The sequence below is a fragment of the Argopecten irradians genome, chromosome 15 (assembly GCF_041381155.1).
Source record: "Argopecten irradians isolate NY chromosome 15, Ai_NY, whole genome shotgun sequence".
Lineage (NCBI taxonomy): Eukaryota > Metazoa > Mollusca > Bivalvia > Pectinida > Pectinidae > Argopecten > Argopecten irradians.
The window spans coordinates 20223406-20240648 of record NC_091148.1 but is presented as its reverse complement, the minus strand read 5'-3'; the positions used below and the strand labels follow the sequence as shown (position 1 = coordinate 20240648).

The 17243-nt window shown below is 34.4% G+C and overlaps 1 protein-coding gene across 1 annotated transcript; it reads left to right on the top strand.

Annotated features, from left to right (window-relative positions):
- The first annotated feature begins 526 nt into the window (after positions 1–526).
- On the top strand, positions 527–5283 carry LOC138309665 (FMRFamide receptor-like). Its single transcript, XM_069250881.1, has one exon. The coding sequence runs from the start codon at positions 2289–2291 to the stop codon at positions 3627–3629; it is 1341 nt and encodes a 446-aa protein (XP_069106982.1). The 5' UTR covers positions 527–2288; the 3' UTR covers positions 3630–5283.
- Positions 5284–17243: the final 11960 nt, after the last annotated feature.

Genomic DNA, 17243 nt, shown 5'->3' with positions numbered 1-17243 from the left:
CGTCATCACTTGACATCAGTAATCAAAGACATGACGTCAGGATTTGATTACGTCGTGACAAAATGGCGGCATCCCTCGTTGAATATCTGCATTATAACACATTTTGACGTAAATATTATTCAAACTGAAGGTTATTGTAGTTGGTCATCAATGATATCTCCCTGTGCACTATTTAATGGACAACATGCCTGTTGCATCAATTCTAAGCCAAACCTATGTTATTCTTAAACTTACACGTGAGCAGTGTTAATAAGGACATAAAAACAACCTGTTCAGCCAACAAAACATGTCAACAAATAACAACCTTGTTACGATCTCGTCACGCTGTTGACAACTTCTCACTAATGAGCTCTTTAGAGAGCATATGTTGGGGTATGAAATCGCCTGTAGTAAACGCTATTAACTTGAATGTAGCGCTATACTTCTGTCATAACTTCTATATTTTTGTCTTTGTTGTAACTTAACTGACAAAGTCGGGTTTTAATGATGCGTATTTCTTGTATTTTTCAGATTTCCAGATCGACGCTCCCATCATTCTTTACATCATGTCATTCAACTGAAGAGATGGTTGTCACACACACAGTTCACTGTTGGCCCGAGCAGGCAGTCCAGATAGGCGATGGCGTAAAATTGGAAATACTCTATGAGTTGCATTAAACTTGCAGCAACATCCATAGCAGAATTAATATCGGTTTAATTGGAAACATGATTTCCATTTATTACATGTGATCGTGAGATGATATGACGTTTGATCACGTGTGAATGTCGGTGTACTAGAAAACATCCGATGTTTTAGGTCAAAGAGGCCATGTGTGTTATAATCAAGTGATATATATTTCATCGGAAAAACTAAATGTGTTTTAATACTTACCAAACTGACAACTATAAGGAGGTGTCTGATTGATACCGCATCATTTGAGCGTTACGATCATATATTTGTCACAATAACGGGTGTAGATTTCCTACACCGTGACGTCACGGACTGTGATTTTCAATACATATTCAGGTACACCTGAGATTTATTCTCCAGAAGTGAAGTGTATATTGTGTACTGTACATTATACAGTGTTTTGTGATATGACTTGCTACTTTTCGTCATTATAAAATGCTCATCCTGGTAAAGTAGTCGTTCACGTACTGGAATTTCATTTGGATCATCGTTACCATACTGGACTTAAACAGACAAAGATTATCCCAGGAAATAACAATATCAACCTTAAAAACTACATTTGTTCTAGAGGATTAAGTACCCGACAAATTTCCAAAGTGAAAATATTCGACCCGTCGTAGACTCGTTTTTAGAATATACATTTATAAGAGAGTGACGGTGTTAAACAGTTACCGGAAGTAGTTACATACCGGAAATAGTTCTGATGGATTACATAGATCTTCCAAAAAGAATTTGAAGAACCGAATTAAGAATAACCCTGAATCTGTCAGAATTTTAAATTGTAGAATTCCATTCCCAATTCAATTCCTCTTATGTTACACTTTGTGTGGATATTCCCATCTGTTTGGATGAACGTCGATTAATTGTGCGGATTATCAATCAACTATTATATCACCACGTTACGTTCTACAAAAGAGTGCTGACATATTAGTGATATACCGGTTCGTATGGATACAGCAAGTCTCGGATGACGCTCCGAAATAGAGGATAATTGCAACGTATCATTTCATGGAATATCTCTGAAATTGGATATATGTACTTGCTCTGTGTTTAAACACAGTGTCACTGGTTTGAATACATCATCACGTCTCGGCTAATGTTTTAAAGTGCAAAGCATCATTTCATGTAATATCTCTGAAATTGGATATATTACTGCTCTGTGTTTCAATTAATACATTTTTTTCTTTTGTTATCGTGAACTAACAGCTGAACCGAATAAGACATTAACGCTGTTATTGAAACTAGAAATAAACCACAATTTATACATATCATAAATGGTCACGCACTGAGCGCTCATGAAAAAATAGCCATGGTAATAGAAACATGATTTAATTTGATTTATCAAATGCGAAAGAAATAATTGGAAAGACGTCAACATTTCAATTTTCATTTTTCTACTTATACTTGCATTCTATCCCAACAATTAAAAATTGCTAAGCTACTTGTATTTGGAAGGTTGTAATTCCATGAAAATTTTCGCTACTTATCATTGGAAATGTAACATCATGCTAAATCAAGTGTTTCATATTAAACTTGAATTCAAGGATATAGAAAATAAACATTTGTGAGTAATTCTGGAAATGTTGGATTACTTTTAATCAATATTGGATATTACATTATGGCGGATAACACAACAATGGCGATATTCAACATATCCCTGGCTCCAACAGATTTGGCGGCTTCACTTATGGAGCCTGACAATAAGGAACAGCTCCGGGTGACCCGTTTAATCGTTCAGAACATCCTCGTCCCTCTCGTCGTCGCTCTAGGGTTGTCTGGAAACATTCTTAGCATCATCGTACTAACTCATCGATCCATGCGGACGTCCACGAACTGCTATCTAGCAACACTGGCAATCTTTGACACGCTTTATTTACTTATGTCTTTCTCCCTTAGTTTCAAACATTATGGTGATATAGGAGATTTTCGTGTTTATAAATATTGGTTTCCGGTGGCGCGAGTGTTAACGGATATCTGCGGAAATGTGTCTGTCTGTCTCACAGTGACTTTTACTGTAGAACGATATATTGCTGTCTGTCTCCCTATGAGAGGTCACGTGATATGTACACCAGAAAGGGCGCGAATCATAGCGGTCCTGGTGGTTATGTTCGCGTTAGCATCAACGTCACCTGAATTCTTTGAGTGGGAAGTATCGGAGAAAACTATAAACAACGTCACGACTGTTAAAGTGACAGCCACAGAATTCGGGGAGAGTAATTCTTACAGAGTTGGGTATTACTGGTATCTAGTAGTCATGTTTACATTTATTCCACTTTTGTGTATCTGGACTTTTAACTCCATTTTGATTTATACTGTCTGGAAAGCGACCATGCTGCGTCGGAGGATGACGCATGTGGTGTCAAATCGAACGCACGGAGAACGCCAACAAGGAGAGCAACAGAGAATCACACTAATGCTTATAAGTGTTGGTATAGTATTCATAGTCTGTCAAATTCCGTCAGCTTTCTTAATTATATATAACGCTTATCTAGAACACGCAGATATCATCCCAACAAAATCCGAAATTAATAGTATGAGGATCGCTGGTAATGTGACAAACCTGCTTCTGCTGTTAAATGCCGCTATAAATTTCATGTTATATTCTGTCATGAGCACTAAATTCCGCCGTGTGTTTTTACGTGTTGTGTGTAGGCCATGTTATGGCAAGAAAAACAAATTCAATTATACAGAATATAGTTACGTCACAAATCAGACGTCTACAAGACGTTGCTCACACTTCCGGTCAACGTACGATAACCGGATACACAGGGACGAAAACGCTACATTAGGGGCACTTCTTCCTCAGTCCAGAGACGCTAGGAGAAGTTGGTCACCCGGAAGGAGTTTAGGAAATCTTCACTATTCCTCAGATTCTTTACATTTAGACACTACGCCTACAAAAAATGCGTCAAATGGCCGCTCACGCAGCAAAAATAGCATGTTGGATACAAATATTTGACATCTTATTGATAATGATTTTATATGTATCTTATTTGTTAAAAAAAACCATTGAATATCATTTTCTTTAATATGTGAGATTTTTTTTCTGTAATCTAGTAATTATGCTATAAAATACGAGAAAACACTTTGATATCATCGTTGATTTAGTGACTACATAAACCTTAAGATGCACTGTAAAATTGATTTTTTCATTAGTTTAACGTACTTTTAACAGACAGGTCATTTAAGGACGTGCCAGGTTTGTTGGTAGAGGAAAGTTGAAGTACCCGGAGAAAGCCCACCGACCAATGGTCAGTACTTGACAACTGCCCAACAGAGATGAAGGCCATGAGATAATATGTTGAGACATCTTAAACACTCGGCCACCGCGGCCCCCTAAAAAAATTAATATGTATGATGAATGCATATTTCATATTTTTTTAATATTTTATAGTCGAATCCACGTACACGTAGTTCCAAAATGACATATTTTCTCATTTCAGATGACTAAAATGACATATTAACATTTTATTCCATTACGTGTAGTCGATGAATTAACGTATTTAGGTAATATTGATTGCTTGACCCAGTGTTATGATTTGTGTCTTGATAATGTCATCTGAAGCAAAACTGTTTGAGGCATATATTCCGTATTTGCAATTACAGAGTTATCTGCCCTTGCGGGTAGGTATTGATTGTGACGTCATGTGTTTCAGAGCGTAACGTCAGAGAAAACGACTTAAATTGCTCTCACATAATGATGACGTCACAATAGATACCTACCTTAAAAGGGAGGTACTTCTGTAATATTCAGAGACGGAATAGCAATGTTTTAGTACATGTGTATTTCTTTGTTGAGTTTTAACATTGAAGCAGTCTCACCACAGTATTTGTTATTTTAATTAAACCGCCTTTTGATAATTACTAGAACTTTCTTCTTCTGTAAAGTTTTGTGACGATTTGAAATTAGTTGTTTAAATGTACAATTGATTGATTTGTCAACCGTGAAACAACAGTTGGTTGTGTTAACACGTTTCATATCTAATGTTTTCTTTAATAAAGTCGAATATGTAAAAGGCTGTTCTGAATGATTAATTATTTTGATTATTGAATCAATGTATATTTATTCGTTATTAATAACTGTTTTCTGGCCATATCATACACCAGTGATCAAGGCACTATTTCGTCATTGCACTGTCATCCGGTGTCAACCTAAGGATTGTGATGGCATTAGTATCACACGAAAGGGGTTCTGTAAGCTCTGCCAACAGTATTTTGAAATGAAAATTAACTTCAAGATTTTGAATAATGCGGTATATTTAGAAATTGCTAATGACCATTGTAACGTGATCACATATGCAACGTTGACAGACACACTATAAACTGCAGTACGAAGAAGGACGTATGTCCACCAAACACTTAAATAAGCATAGTTCTATGTGTTGATATAAGTTGATGAATGTATGGGCCCTTTCCTAAGCGACAGGTCATTCTATTTGGGTTTACATCAGTTACAAAACTCACAGATGGAGTGCCCAGTCCATTTTTATGATATAGAATTATATATCTTTGGTCGTATGAACGTACTGACTGATTTTTTACCGGTCTGGTTTTTGCTATGTTCCCCATAATCATATACTTTTACGATACAAATAAAGACTATTTTTCTTCAATTTAATTTGTTGTTTCTTCATTGCTTCATTAGCGTAATTAACAAAACCATTGACAGATTTCTCAGTACTTTAAAGTCATCTTTATCTAATGTAAACTGTGTTTTGTATTAATAAGGCACAAGCACACAGACATCACACGCAACCCAAATCATAAGAAAGAGTTAGTCATTAAATCGATTCTTTAATCGACAATCAATACGAATCAAACCAATAATACCATACCATAACGTTTACAAGATAGGTAGACAATAATACGTAACTGTTTCACTGGTACCGAGGAAACAGTCAAAACTGTTGCACACCTGAACCCAGTTGTTCAATGGGTGATTAGATTAATCACAGTTTAACGACAATTTTCAAATCAATTAAATAATTTCTGGTAATGTTACTTTGCAAACGTTAATGAGATTTTAAAGACCTCCATTATTGCCCTACTTAGTGAGGTAATAAAATGTATAATCATGGATTTTGCGGTAATTGAGAAATAACAAAATGCACTTTGAGTAACTTTGCCCTGGCGATAGGATTATAAAAATTAGTTTCTAGGTATGATTTTAATGAAAAAAAAGTATGCGTACGGAGTCTGGTAATACATTTTATTGTTACGTCAAAATGACAATATCACGTATTAATGAATGTGTGACATCACAGGAATCTCTATAAGGGAGATAACTTTTTGATTAAATGTCCACGTGATATACTAAACAGAACAACATTGATGCCTTAAGACTAACTGTATACAAAATGCTATAATTTGGCTTGTTGATATATGCTAGTGATCTACTCTCTTGAGCAAAACGAAACAACACTTTCATATTATTTTTGTTTTAAAAGACTAAATAGGTTCTTGTGTTTATACGAATATCTAACCGCAAGGGAAGCAATAGAAAAAAAGACGAAGTAGACAGTAAACTTATAATGCAAGCATTGAAGTTTTCTGAATAAAAAACTCATTAATTATATTTTTGATAATGACCATATTGATAATAATTATACAACGTGACGTTATGATATATCTTTATACTCTCGTTTAACAAAATTGTAATATGTAAAATTGTACATGAAAGTGTTTTATTCGTGAATGAATTTATACTGTAATGTAAGTACCAATGTGAACTTTTCTCATTTTGGCAGCGGTAAAAGACGTATCAGATATTGATAATTTTAAAAACAGTGAACACCATGTGAAACTAAGTGACATTTTTTTCACGAGAAACTTCACAAGAAGTAATATTGACTATGTACACATCTATATAATGTTCTTATTTACAACTAGATACTGTTTAGGATGGTATTAGGATATTCTTTGGGATAGTTATATTTAGACTCCTGCAACATTTAGGAGTACGGGGGAAGGCAATTTCATCAGCTTTGAGAAGAACTGGTGAAGCTGCTGAGAAAGTGTCTTGCTGGTTATGACACCGTCGGAGGGAGCGACTTGAAATGGAAGTCAGGATCCATGGAGTAGTGGTCATGGATTGACCATCACTACTGACCCACCGGCTGCAGGATGTCGTGGTTTAGGGATGAAATATCTGAGGATAGTTTGCGACCACCTGATGACGTTGGAGACTTGGCAAGTGAGCACCGAGGGGCACATAACCAGGCATTTGAAATACATGAATGCCAGCTGTGAGTGTAATATTTAGGATTTATACATGGTTTAGGATGGAAAGTGGAAGGGTGGGACAAAAATTGGAATAGGTAATCATGGTCGTAAAGATCAGATTGTAACAAAGAGGAAATTGTGTGGAGTGGCAAAATGCTTAAAAATGGAAGAGATGGGCAAGGATTGATAGCAAGTTCAGTCTAAATATTTTATAATGATTAAATTCACTTTTTATGCATTGCATTTCTGTAATATCCTGTTCACACACCGCAACACATTGCACACATGGGAGGCCCCCCTTACATGACCCTGGCTGTTAATAGGACTTTAATTCATCAAACAAACCCAACTATGATTGATCAGAAATAAGCATGGTAGCGAGAAAAGAAACAACAATAAGATTAAACATAAGTTATCATTAACGACGTTTGGAGTGTGGGAGGTTGCAAAAATAGTACATATAATGAATATTGTCAGAGATCTACAAATAGAGCTGATTAATCGCCATATCCTTGTTTTCATACAGTTTTAAAAAAAGGTTTTTACTGCGTCAAACGCAGAACAACGATAAACAAAACTAAACTATTCACCATCTCAAATCCTCTCTATAATGGCTGATGACAATAGATTACCGCGATCTTATCGTAAAACATGACGGTATAGTCTTAAATGGCAAAGATCAATGGCTATGCATTCGTGGTGCAGTCAAACAAAGATATTTGTACTTGTCCTTTGAAACTATTTGATAAGAATTCAGATTCGACTATGACGATAATCATCGGTATCTGTATCCGGTAGCAAATAAAGCGTGGTCATATGGTAACGCAAATCATCACAATCTCAAGATTCAAGTTTTATTTAACTGTAAACTAAATTAATTTCGTGATTACTCAATTTCGTATTTTTATTCCAAAAGTGTAGTAATTTAATATCACGATTTAGATTTCTATGGATTCCACTTCATTCAGTATTAAAATATTTTCGCAGATATCATAAATTTCGTGCGTGGAATAAGTTAAGCTTAACCGCACGCGAAAATAACGTTGTTTATATAACGTTATCTATCCAACACTCGCCAAAAATAGCAATCATTTGTTAATGTAAGTATAATATGTAGAATGAAAACTGTACACGATATTACTCGAGTGTAGGTCATCATTAACTAGAATTAAGGATTAAATCTTGCTTTGGTCGATTTCATGGGTCAATGAATTAAGTTTCTCTTTGAAAAAAATACAATGTATGAATGAACTGCGATCGAAGCAGTTTATATCTAACTGAAGGATAATGGGTAATCAAAAGATTTCATTAATAGAACTAGTCAGGACTCGCAAAGTAACTATGTCTATTCTATGCGAAGAGAAACAACTCTTGCAACACAGACAGCAAAATGCAACAGTCCCAAGCTCAAAACGTATGAAGTCAAGAGACTTAGCTATTTACACATTGCGTTACAACAATAGGTAGGTTAAATTAAAACACATGACCTGATGTTATTATGCATGATACTTGGGCCTAGAGATTCCCCGGTAGTATGCATTAAATTTAAAAAAGTACAAACATTTGGAAATATAGTTCATATATCAAAATAATATCAAAGAGAGTGATATATGCACAACTCATTTGCAACAACCAACACGGAATCAGACCTTGTATTGTTTCTATCACTTTTGTTATATCAATCCGTGGAATATTTCATAGCAAACGTAAGACTCTGTGTGCTGCGACCATAGATGAGAAATTAGCATGGTCCTCTGATGTTCGTCAAAAGAATTTAATAACTGTGCATTGTGGTTGTTTGTATGGCTATTACGTCTCTGTAGGCAAGCGATTGGTTAGTTTTTTTCTAGTTTTGCTATGAAATATTCTAGATATGGATATAACGACAGTGGTAATAACACCGGGGATAATGGTAATGGTACAAGTATCCCTTTGAGTATCGTGGATGCGGTATGATTTGTCTATTGTAATGTAATGAGTGAGTTTTCTCTTGTGATATGTTTTCATTGAACTAGCGATGTAATGATGGGTCCCATGATCACAAAAATAAACAATGCCATAACAAACGCAGTCTATAATTGGTTTGATTCGGTTTTAAATCCCTTTCCTATTAGGGAATTTACAATAAGCGTTATACGGATACGGATATGCACGTATTGAATTGGGAACGACCTTTAATCTTAAAATACTTCATATTTTATATTTTCGTGTTTTGAATATTGAATTTGATATAAACTCATACTATCGTAATTTGCACGCTAGAAGTACAATTATACTCTTTAAACATATACACATATCATGATCTCTGGAAGGCTACCCGCTCAATCGATTACACACGATCATTGCGAAACTGTCGTGTGCATTGTACCAGTGTCACAATGTGTTTTGTATGATACTTAGGTAACGGGGTAGGATTATATTTTTAACGTTATAGTTTATTTCATTGTACAATGATTGATTAATATTATAAGATCAAATGAGAATAACAATGTGTTATGTCACATATGAATGAAATTGACGCAAAATAGAATATATGGAAAGTTTTATGAATAATGGTCGCTCCCCTTTAAATACGTATCCGTATACGTATACCGCTTATTGTAAATATCCCTAATATTATCAGTCATGACCATTTGAATATAGTTTTCAATACCTACACTGTGTTGTTTTTTGTGCATATCTGTATTTTTTGGAGAATGTGGTATGCTCCTGTTGTGTCTCCTTGTGATAGAGGAACTAATGTCCCTTTTTATAGTGCTGTTTCACCTACGCTTAAATGGAATGTTCCTATCCTAAAACTAAAGCACTATATTCTGCATTTACTGAAACAGTTTACGAAGACGCCTTCCTCTCACAACTAACAAGCACATAATCACATCACTTTGTTCGACAGCATACATAAATTATTAAATGATGTCAGTTCATGTAGTATATGAAATCGAATTTTCATGCTGTACTTACGTAGCGAAATTATTCATTTTTTAATGTTTTGCATAAAAAATAATCACATTTGTTTTGATCAGATTTACGATATTGAAAGTCTTCCATTCTTTTTTTTCATTAGGACCTGGAGACGCAGTAGATAGTGTAGTTACCGACAAATGCAATTCAATTTTTGCATATTACAGAGTTATCAGCCGTTGCGAGTAGGTTTTATTTGCGACATGTGTTTCGAGCATAGCATCTTATTTTTCGGAGCCCAAAAAATAATGACATCACAATGGATACTTACCCGATTATATGCAAAGACGGAATAAGATGTAACCAAAATATTTGAAATCAAAGTTACAATACGTACAGCGTATAAGCATGTATTCAAAGGTTTGACAAGCCATTGTACTAAAAACTATGATGTATACTAAACTGACGTCCATTCATTTAGCTTATGCAATCTACCTACTCAAGTTTTATATACCATATTAACGTGAAACATTTATTAAATCGAAAGACTTTATTTTAAAAAAGATTGACGATTTAAGTTCAACTTACAATAGCAACCATTCAACATCAGATGAAGCCAAGACAATGCATCACGTCCGGAATTTTTCCCTGTGCCTGGTACTGCCATTGAGCATCCGTCCAGGTCCTAACTTACTAGTCATATACATAGACGAAGCTACTTGTTAACAGCCGAATTAGGTGATGAAATAATGAGTTTATATTTTTATTTTGCATCAAAGGAATTATCATTAGTTTCAATTACAACAAAACAATATATGTTAAATATAACCATTATAAATATTTCAACCGAAATACATCATCAACATTACATTATTCATCAAATTGCAAAATTTATCAAAAAATCGTCATTCCATTCACCAAAATAACATCATTTCATTCAATAGAATTACGTCCTAATAATGATTCATGAATAAATCATATGGCCAATTAACTGAAATAAATTAATAAACAGACAACAAAAACAATGTGATGTTTGATTCATTGTTATACAAAATTATTGTACGATGCTATCTGTTGATTCGTACAAAATTTGAATTTTCAACGACTGTATCCTCTCTTATAATATTAACCTTGGCATATTGATATTATTATAACGCCTGTCGTTCAAAGAGCGGTTACTCTGACGACATATTTCAGGTTGGTAAAACGCACTTCAGTCACAGAGTGAGCTACCGAGTGTCGTAAATGAGGGTTTCGTGATCCAATAATAAAAAAATGGAGGGAAGAATGAAAATTTTCATCTACATTGATATTCTACCGCTGTCATCACCGATGTGTGATATGAGGACCTAAAAGACACAATTGTTACAATGACGAATCATATGAGGAATTAATTAACAACTATATATTGTTATTGGCATCCATGACTTATAATAGAAGGAATTAAGAACTAAATGAAATAAACACTAACAACTAAAAACATATTGCAGTAATGAACATTTTTCTTTTGTTTTTGAAAATAAAGATATCCCAATCTTTGTAGATTTAGAAGAGGTACTATCCTTAAAATCTCTTTTTGGGCAGTTCAGTTTTAACCTATCCCCATCTATGTAGATTTGGAATAGGGACTTTTCTTTAAAGCTCTGCTGTCTTCTCTCGTGCAGTTTTGTTTTAATGGATAACTCTGAATTACTCTGACGCCAATCAATACGTAACGCCTTTTCCAGTTCACTCAAACACTTTTCCCGTGTTCACTAAATGCCTGTACACGATATTTGTTTTTATTTATGAGTTTATCTTCAACAAGATTCTGATCACTCACCTACGAGTCTTATGTCTGAGCATGTTCTATCATGACTCACTAAGTATTGGCCTGTATTTATCGTATCCTTGACTCTGTTCTTATATCAGTATTGATTTATTGTGTAGGTGGAAACTAAAATTTGACGCTACGTCTGAATTTGTTAGGATTGTGAAAATGATCAAAATAGGAATCTTTAAGGATCTGCTCTGGTGAAAAGTCAAAATTTTCTGATAACTAACTTTTTTCTAATATTGATTTTTGGAAATAGGAAATCATTACCAAAGTAAAAAAATGTAATAAAATAATAATATCATACAGTCAACCCATTATTTCTACCCAGAACAGCTATATATGATATCCATTCCCCCTAAATTTTGAAGATGAAAATACCTTGTTTGTTTTACAATTTTGATTCAAAACCTCACAGAAAACGTTTCGATGACTAACATTTTTTTTTTAATTTTGCAGTTCAAAAGAAAAAAGTAGCGTTTTCTAAATCATCATAAAAATAGGTGGTCAGTGTGCTTGATATTTTTGTCCCGATACAAAGTGTGTGACCGCCAAATTGGTCATTTCTTAAAATTTGTGTGTAAAAAACTTCATAAGCAATAGAATTCTAATTTTTGACATATTTTCCTAATGGCAAATTCAGACAATCAGTTTTTCAAAAATCACAAAAAAATTGATTATAATGTTGAAACGAGACTTTAACGAAACTGAAACCTCAACAGAGCAGATCCTTAAACATTACTTGCAAAATCAAAAATCCGTGTCCACTTCCAATCAGGCGATATGACAACAACACGTGTTGACCCCGGGCGCTGATATAGTATTATGACGCATGAGTGGTCATCGTGATCTCTGTGTCCAGTTCAGTACAATAAAACGATCGGAGTGAGATAATTACAGCCTAATGCCCGTGACGTTTGTCCACTGTACTTTGACATGTCCACGTAAAGAATTTGACAATAATAATAGGGTCAAATGGTCCAGTTATACTGTTCTTACCTTAAACTGTCTGTTTGATATCGAGCAAATCACTGAAAGTTTCAAATATTTTATATCTTAAATTACCGCTAGGTGAGAATAAAATTGCTCACTAATATGGTTGAGGATATAATCAATCTTAAAATAGGTTGCAAATACTTAGAATGATTTTATTCGTATTTAATACAAATGAAACCAATGCAAAACGAGAAAAAAAAACATACGCAATATTGTTTTGAACAATATTGTGTTCGTTTTGCTAGTTTTCTTGTCACGTAGCCTGAGTAGAATGGAGATTCAACGTTGTATTTTTTCATATTTTAAACAAGGATATGGTCAATGTAAGTGAAACGCATTATTATTTAACTAAATTAATTGAAGAACACAACATCTATCAAAACAATAATTGTATGTATAAAAAATTTGAAGAAGAAAAAACAACATCTCCATTGGACTTCTATTTTCCCTTTAGAAAAGAAAGAAATATTCGACTAATTTTTAAGCGGTTCAAATAACTGCTCTAGGCCTATGTTTTCTGCACAGTAAATCTAGCATCAAAGCTAAGTACAAATTCATGTGGGTGTAAAGCCACTGGCAACTTACAAAGATAACTTGAAGAGATATCGCCGTGTCTGACAGCTTTGATTCAGAATTAGACCCATTACTATACAGTATGTATCACCAACGTAAATAAGAAAATCGAGATAGATACATAGAACTGAATAGTCAGAAAACTACAGTAAAGTAGTTAAATTTTGCGGATGTAAAATGAGTTGATTTACCGTTTGAAACTTGTTCGCGGGAAATTATTTTCTTGAGTTTCCATAGTAGACTTTGAAAGCGTCATTTACGTAACAGGGTTTAATATCTAACACCATGCTTTTTAGGGAGAAAAAAATCCCGTGGTATTAAATTTTACTAATACATAATTTATCATACTTGTTCGCGGGGAATGATTTTCGTGAGTTTCCTTTGTAGACTTTTGCGTCATTTACGACACAGGGTGTAATATGTAAAACCATGCTTTTGGGGGACAAAAACATCGCGTGGTATTAAAATTTACTAATACATAATTTATCATCCATTGCATTACCCTTCCAATAGTAATAAAATTGTTGAAATGCTACAATATTACAGACTTTTGTCAAATAACAAGTAGCTTGTAATCCAACAATATTATATTTCCTCACTTATTTTATAACTAGAACGTTCTTTAATTTTTATACAGCCCCGGTAAGCCATGGGCTAGGAGGGTCCCACATGCACCCCCCCCTCTCCCCCCCCCCCCCCCCAAACCTCCGAACCAATATTTTCCTAAACCCTTATGACCCATTTATCACAAATAAAAATGTTAACATTGCATAATGTGGGATGAACTTCCGGTTATGACGTCATCAAGAAGGCCGCCATCTCGAATTTCACTAAAAAAAATAGTCATAACATTGACATTTTCAACCGAAGTAGACAAATGAGGTATCAAAATGACCACAATAGAACAACATATACATATCAGAACCAAATAATTCAAAATATGTAGTGATATTTACGCAGGAAATGAAAACAATTGGATTTTAAGCTCAAAAATGGTATTTTTTTAGCATTTTTTTCATATTTGGCTTGAAGTAACGAACACGTTTTCCAAAAGCAATATATAAATTCTAATAAGGTTTTTGACCACTCAGTGTAAATAACAAAAACAACAAAAACCAATGTTAACACTGTATAAGTTTCGGTTATGACGTCATCAAAATAGCCGCCATCTCGAATTACACTAAACAGTGAAAAATAGTCATAACTTTGACATTTTTCAAATAGAAAAATCGGTAGACAAATGAGGTATCGAAATGAACACAATAGAACAAAAAATACATATCAGGACCAAATAATCCAATATAAGTAGTGATTTGTACGAGGGAAATGAAAAAATAAGATTTTAAGCTCAAAAATGGTATTTTTTCAGCATTTTTTCATAAGTGGCTTAACGCAGCAACAATGTTTCCCAACAACAAGTTACAGCAATTATAGCTATATGGTATCAAATCAAAACTGAGCAAAGCCTGTCATTCCGTAAATACCATGACACTTTTTTTGTATCTTTTAGAATGAGCACATCAATTGTTATTTCCTGTGCATAACGTAAGGAAAAGTCAGATAGTTACCATAGTGTCTCATATTTCTTTTACTAGTTTTCTGTCTTCGATGGCGATGAGCTGATGAGCTGAAGTGACATTACATTACATGGTTACCATCGGGGTTCTAACTTGTCAACCGTTCATGGCCAGAGATAACATAAGAAACATCGGTTTCAGGGATGTGGGAGCTCTTCCTGTTTCCAACCTAGTGATTCACATATCGTATATGATGTTCCAGATTTCCCTTGCATAATGGAAATAGGCACCATATCCACATTTTGCGAAGGGTTGAGCTGGTTCTCCTTAATTCATATGAGCACAATTCCTCATTCTTGTGAACGGTCAGTGACCATAGATGGCACAGATGGATTGTTTGAGGTCATAAATGAGGTCTGCAGTGAACTTCCACTATTTACCAAGTCTGGAAAGCACTGTAGAGAACTTTTTTAAAGTGTCTCCAATGTTCTCACCTTCATTATGAAAAGCCAGACCAATGAAAAACATTTAACATTTATTACCTCAATGATATCTCGTGTGGCATTTATGGTCGAACAGGGGTCCACAAGATTGCTGAATGGTACTTCATACGAATTATGGAGCAATGTGCTAAGGAAAATTCCACCATTTGAAGAATGTGGATCTGGTGTAATTTCCGTTATGCCGGTGAAGCCTGAAACAGCATATACGATATTTTAGAATCTGAGGGACATTCCTGAACTTGTTATTCCTGATATGAACTCTTGTCATGGATGGGTCATGAAAGATGACAGGCTAGAACAACACTGGTAATGTGGTGTCACATTAGCTCATCGACATTGAAGACGACGCTTTGGCTTTCGACGAATTTGATACTGATATCTCGATTACACTGATTTGGACTACTATCTACCAGACATGCCGAGTCTCTTCAGTGGATAGAGCAGTGAGGCGAGAAAGCACACACAATGATAATGGTTATCATTAAGAACCAGTGAAAGAAATATGTGACACTATAGTAACCATCTGACATTTTGCTTATGCTATGAATAGGAAATGAACAATGAATGTGCTCATTTTCACACACGTTCTGGAAACTGTTAATGATATTAACGGAAACACAGGCTTAATAGCTTAGTTTGTATTTGTTACACCATCAGTAGGTGTTGAGCTGTAATAATTATTTTTGAGACGCTGCTAATCTCCAAAATTTCAAACATGAAAAATGGATTATGTGAAAAACAACAATTATGTGAACAATTATTCAATTTAAGGAAATTATACTACACCAGGAAACTGTGGTGTCAGCGGTTTGGACTTCGAAAATAGCATATGCCCTGTATACGCACCCGGTGATGTTTTGTAAACCTAATGAGGGTATAACAATAATTCTAATTTTGGGGTTTTTTCTGATGTTTTTACTGATTGATAAGAGATCAAATAACTGTTTCGAATAATACTTTGTTGGTGGGAAACATTTTAACTGCGTCAAGCCAAATATGAAAAATTTGCTGAAAAATCCCAATTTTTTAGCTTAAAATCGTATTTTTTTCATTTCCTGCGTACAAAAAATATATATATTGGATCATTTGGTCCTGATATGTATTTGTTGTTTTACTGTGGTCATTTTGATGCCTCATTTGTCTATTTCAGTTGAACAATGTCAATGTTATGACTATTTTTCATATTTTAGTGAAATTCGAGATGGCGACCATCTTGATGATGTCATAACCGGAAGTTCATCCCAACTTATGCAATGTTAACATTTTGATATGTGATCAGTTGGCCATAAGGGTTAAGAAAAATATTGGTTCGGAGGTTTGGGGGGGATGCATGTGGGACCCTCCTAGCCCATGGCCTACGGAGTATTATTAGTCCGTATGTGTAAGTAGTATGTGTATGCGCTGCAATTGGTTTGTAAAATTGATGTGACGCTTGTAAGTCTGATTAATAAATATATAAAATAACAATTGTTGTTATTTCAGGTGTGTTTATTTGTTAGTCCTGAACTGTTTGACAGTAGCATCCTGTTCGTTCGCTTATTTTATTACTAGAATGTTCTTTCACTCGTTTTGGTACAGCCCCTGAGTATGTGTTAGTCCGTATGTGTAAGTAGTATGTCTATGCTGCAATTGGTTTGTAAAATTAATGTGATGCTTGTAAGTCTGATTAATAAAGATATAAAATGACAATTGTTGTTATTTCAGGTGTGTTTATTTGTTAGTCCTGAACTGTTAGACAGTAGCATCCTGTTCGTTCGCTTATTTTATTACTAGAATGTTCTTTTACTCGTTTTGGTACAGCCCCTGAGTATGTGTTAGTCCGTATATGTAAGTAGTATGTCTATGCTGCAATTGGTTTGTAAAATTGATGTGATGCTTGTAAGTCTTATAATAAAGATATAAAATAACAATTGTTGTTATCCCAGGTGTGTCTATTTGTTAGTCCTGTTACACAGTAACATCCTGTTCCTAATCTTACAATGTGTCATTCATTTATTTTCAGGAAATTCCTTATTATGAAATTTCCACTAGAAAACTGTTTTGAACTG

Excerpts from the sequence above, each read along its gene's own strand:
- LOC138309665 (XM_069250881.1), top strand. The coding sequence starts at position 2,289 with ATGGCGGATAACACAACAATGGCGATATTCAACATATCCCTGGCTCCA.